General features: G+C 43.5%; 2 protein-coding genes across 2 annotated transcripts; one reads left to right on the forward strand and one right to left on the reverse strand.

Annotated features, from left to right (window-relative positions):
* Nucleotides 1-363: 363 nt before the first annotated feature.
* kiaa1328 (KIAA1328 ortholog) lies at nt 364-14,002 on the reverse strand. The gene is made up of 12 exons (XM_079186031.1): nt 13,943-14,002; nt 13,408-13,443; nt 13,028-13,296; nt 12,719-12,819; nt 12,410-12,525; nt 7,541-7,665; nt 6,120-6,466; nt 5,742-5,960; nt 5,547-5,642; nt 5,335-5,426; nt 4,971-5,073; nt 364-667 (listed from the first exon to the last, which is right to left on the reverse strand). The coding sequence occupies exons 1-12, from the start codon at nt 13,950-13,952 to the stop codon at nt 445-447; spliced, it is 1,737 nt and encodes a 578-aa protein (XP_079042157.1). The 5' UTR covers nt 13,953-14,002; the 3' UTR covers nt 364-444.
* A 355-nt stretch (nt 14,003-14,357) lies between these two features.
* Nucleotides 14,358-17,106, forward strand: tpgs2 (tubulin polyglutamylase complex subunit 2). The gene is made up of 7 exons (XM_079186119.1): nt 14,358-14,491; nt 14,591-14,670; nt 14,761-14,848; nt 15,084-15,236; nt 15,407-15,520; nt 15,644-15,807; nt 16,422-17,106. Exons 1-7 carry the CDS (start codon nt 14,416-14,418, stop codon nt 16,638-16,640), a joined length of 894 nt encoding a protein of 297 aa, XP_079042245.1. The 5' UTR covers nt 14,358-14,415; the 3' UTR covers nt 16,641-17,106.
* The last annotated feature ends 17 nt before the right edge of the window (nt 17,107-17,123 follow it).

Here is a 17,123-nt window from a genome sequence, read left to right on the forward strand (position 1 = left end):
GTGTCTTGTGTCGTGTCATAATTACTGATACCTTATCAATGTGAGAAACGAATGTCACCGTTACTCCCTACAAAAAGCAGGTGATGATTCGGTCCATTTGTCTGGCGTTGGATATGAACATGCCATTATATACCATTATATTTCATCATTTAAGGATAATTGATTTTAGTCATAACTTATTCTCAATGTATAATTGTGTATAGGGCGCATTATTGCTGGCATTGTCCTCAGGAACAACCTGCGTAGCTCAATGGTAAACGGTTTTACTGCAGTGACAACATAACACCAAACCAGAAGCAAAACCAATTCTGAAAAAATATTTGTTTATTTGTATTAAAACCACAATATAGCAAGAGTACAGTCTACAATATCATAATTATTCTGTATTAGAACGTCAAGACCAAACAGGTGGATATGAAGCGACTGGACCCATTTTCTTCTGTGTCAGCAAATGAAGAAAATATCCTCCAGTATTTGGCTTTCGTCCAGGTCCTGCTGGGTACTCTGAGGATGAGACCCAGCAGGGGTAAGCAGGGTTCTGCCCCCTGGTCTGGGGGCAATGAGTCTATGTTGTGACGTTTTGGGTCTTCGAGATGACTGCTTGCTTAGCTCCGCGGCAGAGACGGGACTAAAGACATCCAATAACTCAACCAGAGAAAAGTCCAACCTAAAGAAAATAAGCAACATTTTTAAGAGTTCTTTGTTTCATTCAACTCTGTTTTTTTTCCCCCCACATGACCTCTGCTTGTTTGAAAAGGTTGGATTGGCACAGGTCTACATTCAGAGCACAGAACCCAGCGGGGCCCCGTCGACAGGCAATGTTGTAAATGAGTATCCTTGTGCTCTTTCATTGTGACACCAGCTCCACAACGTGCTCTCAATGTTAAACAAAGAGGGTGAAAGTCAAGGGACCAACACCAGACGAGCACAAGGCCAGAGTCTACTTTGAGCCCGTCGCTTGTACAAAAATATTAGTCATTCACCTTTCACTTGTTAACACAGACCATCTGAAAGCAAATCTCTCCTCGACATGTTAACAACAGCTTTCTTGCTGAAGTGTCCGCTGAACCCTAACAAGCAACGTTAACAAGTCAAAACCACTGGGGCGTCCCAGCAGAAAAACACACTTTCTTGCAGGTGCGAGAAAAAAAGAGAAAAAGAACAGAAGGAGAGAACCCGAGGCTTTCTCCCCTGGAATAGAAATGAGGGAATGTGCAGGAGAAATAAATAAACCAAAACGGGTAAGATTAAGCTAATAGAGATTCAATCCCTCAGTCTGGCTGGCTTGATAAATTATTCAGTGTATACACAGTCGAACAACGCCATTCCAGATACAAAACATGAATTCTTTAAAGCACGCTCCACTGATGCTGCTAACATAATTCTCTGCTCGTTTAAAGCTGCATCGATTTGCATCGCACGGCTCCGTACACAGCTCTCCCAGGTAAGGGCGATCTTTGACGTGCACTTGTTGATATGCATGTGGGTGGTCAGCGGACAGACACACCGGTGGCACTTCCAATCAGGAACGCATTTGTCTTCCTCCGCACGTAACTGTAGACCTTACCGCGTCGTGTTTTCACGTTAACTTGAGGCAGCACACATCAGTAGTTGCAAAGCTTTTAAAAAGGCACATTTTGCTTTAGCAACACGAGCTAATGTATGCACATGTTAAGAGCGTGAGGGAGAGAACATGAATGAGGGGTAAGTCGGCTGAGGAATGATAACTGATGAAAAAAAAAAAAGAGAGACTGAAGCTCAAGTAAGTAAATCAGTCTTCCTCATTTGGTCTCCTGCCTGTCAACAGCAAAGGAGAAAGCAAAAGAGAGCGTGAGCGAGGGACAGTGTGTGTGTGTGTGTGTGTGTGTGTGTGTGTGTGTGTAAGAGAGAGAGCGACTGGAAGCGAGTGCAGCTTTGTGGATAGAGAGAACGGCAGAAAGGGAATGTGGGGGAGGGTCATTGGCTGGGTTCCTTCTCTCGAAATGTGAGAATTTGCATTTTTATTTGTTGATTTATTTAACGGACAGGGCTCTCAAACAGCCATCCATCAACAAACGACATGTCGGTAATGAATAATGCATCACTTACCGGCGGTCACAATCTATAACAAGGGGGAGTGTGGGGGGTAGGGGTACAGTTTGGGCAGAAATGGGGGGGGGGGGGGGGGGGGGGGGGAGATTGGGTGAGGGGAGGAGGTGGCACAGAGATTGCACGAGGGCTAGAGAGAATGCCAATAGATTTTCAGAGGGGTGTACAGTGCAACAAAGAACTTCATTTCTTGGCTCCGGTTAGTGTGAGGTGAAGTTGTGAATTACTGCTGGATATTAATATCCCCCAAAGGAGTCCTGGAAAAATCTATCTTTACTGCTACATGCATACAGAAAAAAAATGCAAGGACAAGAATAACAGGAACACAAGTTTCTGTCATTGTAAAAAATAAAATAATAAAAATAAAGCTTTGGTCTGGGATGTTGGGTCATTTTAACAGCATCTAGAGACGCTGCACTCCGATATTTAAGTACTGTTTAATACTTCAATTTTTGGTGACCGTAGCCTAAGGGAGTTTAAAATATCTGCAGATGATTCTGACAATATCTATTGATACTACAGACTCTTCGATGTCAGACGGAATACTTCCTTTCAGAACTACTCTGAAACTAACAGTGGTTAAGCTCTGCCTTCTTTCTTTCCTTTGTCCTTCGTACACACGCACACACACACACACACACACACACACACACACACACACACACACACACACACACACACACACACACACACACACACACACCTTTCTTATTGTAATAAAAACCTTTGGGCTTCATTCTCCCAGCGCACCAATACTGTCTGTCTCTTTTCTCGCTCTGCTAGGCCAGATAAAAACTCCTTCTGCCCACGCTCCTCCACCACCTTCTTTCCACTCGTAACTTTCACTGCTTGTTTGGCTCTTCTCTTTCATTAAAGAAAGCCGTCTCACCCCGGCGCCCCTTTTCATTTGCAGTCCAAACAGTAAGATAAAAAAAAAAAACTATAATGGCCACTGCGTATTTCCCGCATGTCAATTTCCCAACCAATCAATAGCAGGCGAGCAATGGCAGGAAGGATGGAGATGAGATGGGCGGGGTGCGCTGGAACTGTCTCATTACTAACTAGCACAGGATTCATGAAAGGATTAAGAAGGTCACTTAATGTCAACCCCAGCTTCGCTTTGCAATTTGCACATCAAGATTGAATTGGTTACGATTAGATGGTCACAAGGGGCAGGTTGTTGCCAAGTGAAACGGAGGGGGGGGTGTTCAGGTAACACGCCAAATCTTACAGTAGGAGAGACCTTTTTGTATTGTTTATTACATTCTGAGAGCAGTTTCATTTATTTCGTTCTTTATACATAATGCAGAGATTTTTAGACAGCCTAAGAAAAAGATCTATATCTAGTCCAAATCAGTGAATTACCAAAAAGGACTACAACTTTCCTAAGAGATGCACATGAAATAAACATGTTGCAAGAAAACCACAAAAGGCATCCGAGAGGCAGACTTCCTCATTACTGGTTGTAAAAGAAAACACTGTGTGTAGCGAAGAGTCCAACAATTTTAATAGGCTTTGGAGGTGTAAATGGATGGTAATACGATCTGATGCCCTGGGTCTCCTGTTGGAATTAATGGGCATCTGCTGGAGCTCACAGTTCGACTTGGACCACGCACTGCTTTGTGTAAGAGTTGCTCATCGGAGGATGAAAACTTTGAGCTGTTCTGAAGAGAGGCCGTCTCGTAGTTACTGTATCTCCTCTTAAGCTTTTTACGAACGGAAATCTGACATTATGCAAGAACAAATTGTCTCAACTTTTGGAATAACAATTTAAAAAAAATAACGCTCTGCAGCACCACTGTTACAAATTGCTTCTGGGCAATTGATATTTTAGCACACACACACACACACACACACACAGTAAGATGACGCAGTCAGGTTGATTACCATTCTGTTTAAAGGGTGTAAGAAAAAAGGTAATCGTAATTCATTTTAAGGAAAGTCTAATGCTTTAGCACTCAGTGATTCATCCCCGTCCTCAAAACTCCTCTCCCTTCTTACGTCTTTCTCCCCGTTTCCATTTCTATCCATCTCCACCTGATTTAACTTTCCCCCGCTTCCCATTTCTCACTTTATCCAATGCCCTCACACCTCACTCACCCTCAAACACACTTTTTAACATCTCTCCCTCACTCTTGCTTTCTCTGTCTCATTACTGTGGCAGAGAGTGAAGGAAGGGCAGTGTGTGCATCCAGAAGTCTGTTCAATTACACCTGCTGCAGGGTCCCTGCTAGGCCGACTAATGGAACGCAGCATGTCTCCTGACAGGCTGGCCACAGCGCTAGCTAGCCCAGTAAAAAGCTCCATTTAGCCTCTCACAGCTCGAAAAGTTAGCTCGACTAAGAAAATGCATAATTTAGCCTCCAACACTGCAGCAACTGCAAAGCCCAGGAAAAGCTTCTGGATTTCAAAATGTTATAACTGTGCTATATTTATACATGTTGTTATTGTTAACATGTGTTCACAACGAGAGGAAAAAACATCAATTGCCTTAAAAGGTCAGATAGAATGAATAAAATACTGTGTCCTTCCTAATGTCCCTCACATGGCAAGAGTAGCCCGCCCACAGGAAAGTTCACTCAGACTTCTCTGTAGTAGGGAAACGCTATATTCAGAATCTCAAACTATCACAGAAAGAAGTGCTGCGTGGATCCTTCAAGAGCTTAACTGTGCTGTTTTTCATCATTGTTCAATGAGCAATATTAATCCTTTGGCTGACATTGAATCTAACCACCCGGGCTGTTCTTCACAGAACTAATTCTACTTTTTTATTTTGCTTTAGTCCCGCTGCTTATCCAGCATATAGGAAATAATGCTTCACTTACTTAAAAACTATTACAATACACGGGAAATCTTTATTAAATGCTTAATTGGTGTGTTACCTGGCCTCAGGGGTCTTCTGGATCACAGACACTGAGGTGGGCTTACTCGGGCTGGACTTAGCAGGAGATGTGGCCGCGTCCTTTCTGGACCGCTCTAAGGCCTCTGTTGAGAGATGTTAGATAAGAGTGCTGTATCAGAAACAAGACCAGCAAGGCTGAGAGCAACGCAGGCAAGACACTGTTTAAAATTACCATGATGATATACAGTTCCTCTATCTAAGCTTTGCATATGAATGTACTAAAATAAAAAAATCAATACAATCAAACTCTTGACAGGCCCGAGTATGATGTTTTGAGCCAGGATGTTCCTCTGTGTTTAGTCCGGTCAGCATTTAATTATCTCTGACTGAAAATACAAGCTTACCATCGCCAGTCTCCAGAGGAGCAGGTGCAGTTTGTGGCCGTTTGCCACGCAAACTCTGTCCTGCAGGATGTACCTCTGCATCGTCACACACACTGTGGACCAAAGACAAAATATATTAAGCTGGTTTGTGTGTGTGTGCGTGTCTGTGTGTGTGTGCGTGTCTGTGTGTGTGTGCGTGTCTGTGTGTGTGTGTGTGTGCGTGCGTAGTTTACCTGGGGGGTAAATCTTGGTGGGACGCATTCGGCGCCTGTGCGTCTCCATCTCTAGTGTTTGAGCTGCCGAGATCAGACTGAGCCGCTTGTTGAAACCTAACAATAATACGAGATATCGTATCAGCTTGTGACTCCAAATATTAGCGAGCAATGTTACCGGACACGGTTCGCTTCTCTCTGGCTTCTGTCTACTACCTGCTGTAATCGAGACGCGACTGACGCAGCTCCTGATTCTGCCTGTTGAGCCTCTCCTCCTGCTCAGCCAGCCGCGCGTGCAGCCTCTCCCTCTCCGTCTCCAATTGCATCTTCTGCAGCAGCAGCTGGTGCCTTTTCTCCTCCCAGTCCTCGTGACCCAGCAGAGGCCTGGTCAGGGCTTCATTGGCCTCTGAGCCATTGGCACTCCCACCGTGGAGCCTGTGTGTAAATGCACATTTCATTAACTTCATATCCTTACATTCTTAATGTTCGTGTCTTCATGAAATGCTAAATATCGATTAAAAAACGACAGGAAACTAATGTAATCATGTGGTTTAATAGGTAAACGGTTCATGACTGTATAGAGTTCTACTATACCTTTCGCACTCATGCTGGTTAAAGGTGTCATGGTTGCCATTCTCTAGACCTGAGCCGCCGCCGCCTTGACCGCTGCCTAGGCTGGGCTTACATCTATGGTGGGACTCCCTGCACTCCCTTTTCTGAATCCTAAGCTGTTTGATCGGCCCATCAGTTGGACTGAACTCACTATCACAGGAAAGAGAGGCATGGTTGCTAAGGGTTTGTATTGCTCCTCCTCCACCACTCCTGTGCACTTGAGGCCGTTGTGCTCGAGTAGCAGCCAGGCTGAGGTATGAGCCATCAAAGAGTGAGCCATTAGCTCTGCTAGTAGATGTTCTGCTGGGGGCTTCCTCGCTGCCGAGCACCTGGACAGAGAACAAAGAGGACAATAAATGCATTTTTGGCCAATTTACGAAGCCTCTGAAAAATTCATTGAGTATTTCAGCCAAAAACGTAAGATTGCTCCATAAAACCTTAATGTAGAGCTGGGCTACAAACCAAAACTTACCAATACCGAATAAGGACTCACTAACCCACCTAATTAACTCGTGTTTACGTGCAGTAAAAGCTTTCCCCGTGTGCTTGCGAGAGCTGTTCCACAGGAGCTCACATATCACTTTCACTTTATGCGGAGACCTGAAGCATTTCTTTATCTTTAAGTCTACTTTCTTTCATTATACGCTCGTATGTAGTGATTGCTGATATAACACAGGTGACGTACACAGCAGTACAGTCCCTGAACACATCCTGTGTAGACACTAGGATTCAAGCTGCTACTGCTCTAGCGTGCCAACGGTCTGCTTTCGCTTTGTATCTTCATGGACATGGTAGTAGGTTTGCGTTAGCTTTATAGCAGCATAAATGCAAATCATCCTTCAAAACCTGGAAACTGGACAGTGGCCACAAGAATAAGAGAACAATTTCTAACTGAGCACAACTGGCAGGTAAGCCAAGGTCAGGAACATTAGAAGATAAACATAAGGAGGAAAGTCCATCTTGTCGTTGACTGGGGAAGAGACTGTGACTAATTTGCCGAGGGTCAGAGAGCAGGCAAACACACATTATTCAGAGCCACCGCGGGACAAAGAGGTTGGCCAAGTCATCTATTCTTACAGTGGCAGAAGCCAGAGAGGCGTCTTCGCTCCTGAAGTGTCACCTTGAGAGAGTTTTCACTATGTTGTAGTCACATTGAACCCGTGGCTGTAGTGGACTTCTTTGTTATGCATAATTATGGCAATGGGCCATGGGATGATGTGCTGTATGTGTCACCGCATGTTGCCTGCGTCTCCTGACGAATGGCAAACAAGGGTGTTCTCTGAATATGGCGCGCATAGAAGCAGGCCCATCATGTTACGCCACAACATGCACTCGCTACAACACGTATTTACAACCTGCCACACACACACATACACACACACACACTCTATCCAACACCTTACCCTGCTGTGGGCGGGTGCCTGGCTGAGCTGGGAAATGGACTGGTTAAGTTTGGCCTGTTGCTGAGAAAGGTATTGTTGGTATAGTCCAAGCAGCTCCTGGCACTCTCTGTACTGCTGCTGCAGGCCTGGAGGACCAAAGGTTAAGTAACTAATAAACAACAAGTAAAGTGAACAGAACAGAGGAGAAACGAGAGCCTAAAACATTAAAACCCTACCGTTGATTTAAGCTGATAGAAATAAATAAGAATAATAATTTAAACTATCAGAACTAAGTTATGCCTCATTACTTCTTAATGTGAAGTCACTGTGTGGCTCTACTGAGAAGGCAACTTTGTGCACAAATGCCATTTTGGAACGGATAAAGTTCTCTAATGCAACTTAAATAGAAGGGAAAAAAAAGATAGATGCTGGATTTAGATCAACGATTGGAATTAAACCCTTGTTTCTGCAATCAATTACACATTGGACCAGAAAAGTACAAAGAACAGCAAAGTTGAAAACAGAGAGGGAGAAGAGGCCAGTAAAATCAAAGTTGTTGTTGTGGCACAGAGCTTTCACCATCTGGGTTGGGCCAAGCTGTGTTGAGCCGAGCCGGGCAATGCCGTGCCAGGCTATCTGCCAGACAGAGAGCTGGCAGACACGAGAAAACTAATCTGGAGCGGAACCACTGCTGCGCCTCAGGAGCCCACTAATGACAGTGGCAGCACCACAGTACACCAGCACACACACAAAGATAATGAGCAGGAGAATGGAGAGACTACACACAAACACACATGCACACGTTCAATAATCAACGGTGCTCTGACTTCAACGTCCTAGTACACACACACACACACACACACAAGCACAGCGAGACATGAGAGCAGAAATTCCCCACCTGCACTGTAAAAAGCGAACATACGAACACTACACTAAAAGGAAGTAGTACACACACACTCCTGCCCAAGCTGACCTTAAAGTGTGCTCCTCCAGGCCATATCTGTTTACGATGGTGGCCCTGCACCCGCAGCTGATGAGTTTCTCAGCATTTGTTTGAAAAAAAGAAAAAAAACGCCCCCATTTTAAGAGAAAATCAAAGTTCAAAGTAGAGTCCTATTGAAGGAAGAGATGGCGGAACACTCCATAAGAAAACGCTTTGGTTGTTAGAAGACTTCAATCAGGCTGTGGAAATGAAACAGGGGGAGAGAGAAGAGAGCGGCGGGCGGCTTGGAATTGAGTAGCAGACACCAGACAAATGCAATGCAGCAGCTTCCATAAATATTAGGAAAGACTTTGATTGAACCCCTCCATCTAACTAAGGCTCCTCTACCGCTGCACTGATAATGTCCATGGTAGTTCCATATGGAAAGCCTGAGGACATCACAAGGACATCACATCACGTAAACCTGCGCTGGTAGGTGTGTTTATGCAGCATGAATAAGGGTCTTGAAGGGGAGATACTGAATATGCTTATACAGCTCCACCTCACCTCAGTCCAAGATAGAGTTGTGTATCGAGTTGAAAAATGCATGCTGCTCATATTTCACCAGATTCGCATAAAACACAGTTTCCACGTGATTACTCATGCCTAAAACAAATGTTTGCCAATAGACACACGCACATATATACATACATATATATATATATATATATATATATATATATATATATATATATATATATATATATATATACACACATACACACACACACAGTACTGTACACTGTAATACAAATTGATGTGGTGGGGACCCACACAAAACAAAATACAAAGACCGTCTGTGCTGTAGCACCAACAGGGCTGCATCATGATAGCGTCCCAATGCCATGAATAAAAGGTAACGTGTGTTAATGTGTCGACACGCTGACGCAGTCACTGGACAGCAAGCACGAGGTAATCTGAACCGAGTGGAGCGACGCTGATAAGAGTCCACCTCTCTGCCCGTCGCCACACTAAACATGCTTCCTCCACAGCCTTGGACGTCAGCCAATGGGGGGCCAAGCACCCGGCAAGCCCCTGGTTTACATCAGAGCCGCAAAAGTGCCAACAATGACTTACTCCTCCCCCCTGCTCCAAAAATACCCAGAATCAAGGGCTTGGGCTGAAGAGGCTTCAGACGGGGCCTGTCAAAATGATTCACTTCCCTGTCAGGCCGAGGCTCAAATGAAATAATGAAATCCACTTCAAGGTGGAACAAATTTGCACAGGAGGGGGGGGGGGGGGGGGGGGGTATTTTAAAGCCTGCTTTAGCACACTGTGCCAAACAGATTGAGCCTGAGCAGGAATGTGAGAGAAACGGGGGCGGAGACTGATGGGTATGAATGTGTGTGCAATGATGGGGAATTAATAGAAGAAGACAGTTTACATAACTGATTCAATACTACTGAATCTGGAGAAGAGGCACGAGCGCAAGTCACACAATAAACCAATAAATAATGTCAGCTAAGAATTATTATTTTAAAAAAGCAAACATACAGAAACCGTGTCATCCCAACTATTCTTAGCCATCTTCAGTGCTCACAACTAAAATGTAAAACCAGTTTTGTAGGCGGAGACTAAGTTGCATCTTGCTGAAGCATTACATCTGACATCTTTACAAATGATCTTGTGTCTATGAAATGTCAGCGGCACATCTACCACACAAAAGCCGACGAATCACAAAGCCAGAAATCCATACGATACATTGTGAAGGTGCCAACGACAACTCATCTCAATTTTGATTCTTTGCTGCATTATTCATTTCACGTTGAGCCCCAATTGGTTCAATTTTGACTTTACGATATTCAATTAAGCATTTAAACTGATTATGTAGTTCTTGGCTGTGTCAACAGTAGTCAGAAGGTAGAGCTTCGATAAAAGAAACAATTTAGTTTACTTTGGTTTTAAAACCCCTTCAACAAATGGCGTAGCATGTGCTACCTTACGCAGCACGACAAGTTCAGGGCAATGGCCCCAGAGCTGACATCAAGGAACATTAGGCGTGTCATCTGCCTAACAACAAAGCGCTTAAAAACGAGAACGAAAAAGCACATTTGATAAAAAACTGATTTCCACGTTGTAAATGTCAGCTCAAAATTGATTTATCTCTTTCAAACCTCTTATCGCAACAAGTAGCATTTTTCACTGACACATTCTAACAGGGCTGTTATTCCCTCCATATCTCCATGGCCTCAGGATCCGCCCCATTGTTTTAACTCAATAAATTGCATTAGTTATAGCGCCTGCTGTGCCTTGTTCTGGATACACGAGGTAGAACGGTGCACCGCGTTAGGAACACCACCTTGACTTCTGCCCATGCCAACATGCCTTGAAGTATAAAAGGCATCCTTACTATCTGAAACACAGATTCCGGCCTGTGTGCCAGTCAGTTCCAAATGCCAGCTGAACACCCTTAATATCAAGGGTGCTTTCTCCCTCTCATCCAGGGTGGCTTGGGGCTAAGGTATAGCCCTACATTCTTTATACCCCTGACAACCCTGAATCTTGGTTAGATAAGATAAGCTGAGGCGTAATGGAATTAGACTTGACAAGACTCTCATTCAGTGTGTTTGCCTTTGGTGTCTCCTTAACCTTTCAGAGAAGTGCCGGAACCTTCTGCCAGAAAAGAGTCTTCATGACTCCTGCATGCACTTTAAAAGACTACGTTATCCCCCCCTGAGGTGCTTGGATCTGAACACTTTTTTCCCCTCTCAAATACCTTTTTAATGGAGTTTAGAAGTTTGGTGTAAATGCCAAGTCTCCGAGCCAAAGTGCCTTTAATTGAGTTGTGCTTTCCTAATTTTCCCCGCCACCGCTGCCAATCGTGCAATTTACCAGCGGGGTCAATTACGCTTCATATTATTTTGCAGTGTTTTTAACCTAAATTGACTGCTGGCCAATGCTCTGGTTTGACCTGAGCGGAATTGTTATGAAGACGGTAGGCGAGTTGTGCAAAAACTACATACGATCGCGACTAACTCGAGCATTAACCTTATAGTAGCCAATCAAGAATCAACTGGTGACCCGTCCGATCCCATTTTGTCAGGAGGAACTGAGAGATATTCCACTGTTAGTATTCAGGGAAGGTTACAAAAACACACGGTGGTGAAAGCAGTAAAATATCAAAATGCATCTTTGGATGATAAGATGATTTAGATGGTTCGGGCAATGGCTTCAACCTTGAAATTGATTCTGTACACAACAGCGGATCAGCTACAAGCACTTGCAGAATACATCTGCGGCAGGCGTCAAATCATTCAAATGAATCTGCGATATTTCTCAGCCTTTTGTATCAAATCGAACGGTCTTGGCCAAAGACTGTGCATGGCCTTACCTAAGACAACACTGCCCCCTGCAGGCAGTCTCATGGAATAGCCTTCAATATGTCATTCAGCAACTTCAAGCACAACTGCAGGATATGCAACCCTGTGCCAACAAGTTTTCATTCAAACCAAAAGACTACAGTGGATGTTTTTACCGATTTGTTCCCCCTTTTAGGTTGATAATCAGTGAAATCACTTGGGGTGTGTTTAAAGATTAACCTTTTTGCACCACTTTTAACATTCTGGTTAAATGTGTTTTCTAGCACACTTTATTAAAACATCTTGGTAACATTTACCAGATTGAACTATTGTACCCTGGAGTTCTTCAAGAACATCTAGTTTCCTTAAAATCAGTGCACCACATTTTGCAGTAGCCATAGTAGCACAGACACTACGCACACACGCCATACAGCAATTACCACTAAGAAGCATATTTTACACCATTAAACACAGCCAGGTTGTCTGAAGATTTCTCACTAAACACTAGTTAGAAGTACCAGAAAGTGCATTGCTTTGCTGTTCTGATATCACCCAGTACTGCTATAGGCATCAGCACATTTGTTTGCTCGGTTATTTTTGAAAGGATACTCTCCCTCTCCCGCACAATGATCACGTTCTGTTGCTCCAGCGTCTGGATCTTGCACTCAAAATGTTCCTGTTCGTCTTTCAGACGCTGCACTGACTCTTCTTTCTCCTCGCTCACCCTGGAGAACGGGATAGAACAGTGTTACAGCATTGGTGGTCTATATTATACATTCAAAGAGTGACACGGGACAGAAAGCTGCAGGAGTCAAAAATTAAACATTTCAATCAGGCGTAACGTTATATTCTTTCATTAATACATTCATATGAATTTTATCTCCAGACAAGAGTTCAGTGGCGTATACTGCTGGCTACCTGGCTAGTTCTTCAATAAGGTTTGCAATCCGGCGCTTATCTTCAGGACAGAGGTCTTTCAAACACACCTGGCTCTTAGCTCTGCTGGCCTCAGAGACTACCTGTGCAAAGAAAGGTCCACAAGTATGAGAAGACATTAACAGAAACTAATAATTAATTGATTATATAAATAAATAATTCTGTCAGCATCAATACATCCTTTCTTGTTTTCTATAAGTATCCAGATTATCCACATGCTCTCTCTTCCATAATCAAACATTTCATTTTATAAAATGAAGAAAAACCATCCTATATAAAACAACAGTTTACCTGTGTCGAGGGGAGAAAAGTACCCAAAGCTGGAGAGAGAGCATGCTCTGAAACTGCAGACGCAGTGTGATGTGCCGACACTTTTTCCTTGGTGTGAATCCCAGACTGCTCGCTTTGAACGTGGCCCTGTTTCTTGCCACATTTCTTTAGCGTGGTCTCCTTATTGCAGTCATAGCTACGCCTGGCTCGCATCCTGGTACCTCTTTTGCTACTGGTGCTGCCTGATCCCAAACTGAAAGGGGTCTGAGTCTTCCCCTCTCCTTCCACTCCTGAGACAGTTTGTGGAAAGACAGAACAAGAGGATGCCATGTGTACATGAGCTGCATACAATTATCTCTCACTGTGTTTGGACATTGTTCAATGTGTGGTGTGAGACTCACCTGGAACAAACACCAAAGGCTGTTCATCATCTGACACTTTGTGAGCAAAGCAAAGAGAACACAGGCACTTCAGTTAACAGTCAGTTGAATGTAACTGAAGTTATATGTGCTGCATAACACTAACGCAAACTGTCGAATCAATAATTCAATAATCCCACATGTCGCTGCTTTCTTCCAATCACCGAGTAACAAACAAAGCAAGAGCTCGCTAGCTAACGTTGACGTAACTGACGTAAAAGTCGTGCTTGTGTTGAGCTCAGAAGGAAATCTAACAGGGTTGATTGGTGATGATGACAATGAGCACTAACACTATTATAACGTTCAATTAACTAGCGTTACACGTAGGCTAAACGGTTAGCTAGCTATTAATTAACTTAACTTTAAGCTAGCTGTCTCACTTCTTTAGAAATGAAAACTTTCCAGCATTAACACAGACGTAACCTCTGTGAGACTCGTTCGAAAACGTTTTAAACTTTATTCAAGATATGTACGAATGGACAAGAAAGGTAAATAAGTTAAGTTAAATTAAGCCTACCGCCATTCATCCAAAATATCCCCGAATTTCCACTTTTTGTATCCGCTGCCGCCGCCGCCATGTTGAAACAACCGCCTCCACTCCCAAGGAGCCAAGCGTTGCTAAGCAATGATAGTCACGCCTGTCTCTTGCAACGGAACAGCCAATTGGCTAGTTTGGAGGAAGCTGTGTTTCTATTGGCTTACGTTAGTCCCGTCTGTCTCTTGGAACGGAACAGCCAATTGGCTAGTTTGTAGGAAGCTGGGTTTCTATTGGCTTACGTTAGTCCCGCCTGTCTCTTGCAATGGAACAGCCAATTGGCTAGTCTGTAGAAAGCCGGGTTTCTATTGGCTTAAACATGTGTCAAATCAGCGTCATCGCGTCATCGGTCGTTTCCTGTGTATGTTGCCAGCTGAGTTCTTTTGAGATAGGTAAACGATACAAGGCATACAGCTACAAGCCTTTGCGTACATTTTTTTAATGCAACTGTGCAAATGGAAGAGCCAAAAGAAAGCTTAACATTCAAAGGTGTTGCTGAGAGACTGACGCTTGGCATTACTCGAATACTCGGTGTGTATCACTTTTTTTCCCATGTAACTAGCTAATAAACCGATTCATGTGTTACTGAGCAGTTAATACATGTTAATGAATTTGTCTCTGTTGTGCCAGAGAACATGCCTGGTGTGGTCGATGTGCGTTTTGCAGAGAGGGAGCCTGCAGAGAAGAGGAGCCTGCTGTCATGGGAGCAGGTGAAATGTGGACACCTTTTTAAAGATATCGCAATTTGTTCTGCTTATACATTGTTATCAAATGAACTCTGCTTAATTTCTTCCTTTTAGAAAAACACTTGTATTTTGCCAGAGGACCTGCGAGACTTCTATCTGACAACAGATGGATTAACACTCACCTGGAGCGTTAAACTAGACAGTAGGTGACCTGATTAGTTTTATGTTCTCTCTGTAATAATATCACTCTCACATAAATCTTAATTTATTTTAATTCAAAGGCTACTATTACGATTACATGATAGAGGAACATTCAAATGGCTTATGCAATTCTAAAGGTTTTTCAGATCTGAGATACCGTCATAACTGTGTGTGTGTGTGTGTGTGTGTGTGTGTGTGTGTGTGTGTGTGTGTGTGTGTGTGTTTCTTTCTTTCAGATGAGTGTGTTCCCCTAGGAAGCATGATGATCAACAGTGTGGCTAGGCTGTGCCCACTCCTCCAACCAGTATCATTATTCTCTCTACCCAATGCACCCTCACTGGCTGACCTGGACTGGGAAGAGGAGGAGGAGGAGGATAGCACGGAAAGCGGTAAACCTCACCAGTCGGTTCCTCATGTGGGCTCAACTCGACAATTACAGCATGTCAAGTTTGATCATGTCCATTTGTGTGCTCAATTGTGCAGAAAGCTGGCTAATGAATGAAAATGTTGATTTTGGAAAGTCAATATTTATTCAAGAGTCATCCGTGCTATCTGTCAGGGACGGCGAATGCTCCCGCTGCACCACATTTTGATTCCCGGAGCCGCATCTTCGAGCTGGATTCCTGTGGTGGGAATGGCAAAGTGTGTCTAGTCTACAAAAACTGCACCCCAGGTGTTCCGTTTGTATTCACAAATTGCAACTTTTAGGATTTCTCTGAACAACAATGTGATGTCAATGTAATCTATGTTAAAATGAGTATTTCATCATTCAGTTGTTGGTCTTTGTATTCTTCAGGTGTGGTAGCCCAGCAGAGTGAAATTTGGTTCCTTGACCGCTCGCTGTGTTGGCATTTACTGACGGCAACCTTCACCTCCTACTACCGCCTGATGATCACTCACCTGGGTCTGCCTGAGTGGCAGTATGCCTTCACCCCATACGGCCCGAGCCCCCAGACCAAGGTGTTTATCCACATTTTCTAAGGTTTCAATGACATCTGCAAAACTGTCAGTTACTGCAGAACTTATCTACATTGTCTTTGTGTTTCCCTTCTTTTTTCTTTTTTTTAAGTCTTTCAGAATCACCCAAACCATGTTTAGTTAAAATGTATGTCTTTGTGCTAATATTAACAACAAGTCACTGCAGGTGTCTAAAACAGATTTTATTCATTCTGTTCCCTTCACAGTATAATACAATGTTGGCTGATTTAACACTTAAACAAGATGACACAACACAAGACACTTACACAAACCATAAAAGTCGTTAACCTTTTAGTCCGTACCTACCTCAGTCTCATTGCAATTTCACAAATTGCCGACTGTGTTGTACCTACTTACCCATACCTGTCTTTTTTAATATATTCTAAACAGCGTATTCCAAATAATTCTGTGGATGCAGATTACCGTGGTGGAACATTTAGCAAAGGAAGCAGTGGGATTTTTGCAGTTTCCTTTCAGGGACCCTACTGTAACACTCGCTTCCTAAATGACATTGTAGGGGTTATTTGGTGTTAACTTTTACTCTACATGATCATACACAGCATTGTACCTTTGACCTTCTCCTGTTTACTCTACAGCAGTGGGCCTCGTTGTACCAGCCACTGACTTTCAGCAGTGAGCTCAACTTAGCTGATCCTACTGGAGATTCCCATCTCAACAAGCTGGATCCTACGAAGGCCTTCAGAGGCAGAGCCAAGACACCGGTCCCCAAGAAGAAGCAGTTGACACAGTGCAGCTTAGGGAGCACCGCAAAGAGCCAAGGGAGCACAGGAAGACACAGTGGGGGGAGGCGTTGAGAAGGATTCCATCCAAGGAAAACATTTCAATCAACTTTACTGTCCATACAACCAAACATCGCACAGAGGAGCAGCCTGCAATTCCGCCATTGGCTGGATTTGGTGTGTTAGCGGTATGCTCCATGAGAGCATGTTGTCGAAAACTAAGTTTGGAATGCTGCATGTATAAATAGATAAACAACGACCAGCGCCTTCCAACACAAGGAATTAGGCTTTCTCACTAGTAACACCTAACAGTACAAATAAGTAAAAGCAGCCTATTTGTTAAGTATGATAACGTGCTGCTGGTAAATAATCCTCATATGTAGTAACAAACTACAGAACAAATGTAGCAACGGTACCAATGAGGACTCGCTAACACTCAATAAGGACACAGTTTACATCTGTAGTTTCACTAGGCTTAGTTTGCTCTTTGATTTTTTATTGTGTCATACAACAATAATCTCTCTATATATATATATATATATATATATATATATATAT

This window comes from Pholis gunnellus (genome assembly GCF_910591455.1).
Source record: "Pholis gunnellus genome assembly, chromosome: 3".
NCBI lineage: Eukaryota > Metazoa > Chordata > Actinopteri > Perciformes > Pholidae > Pholis > Pholis gunnellus.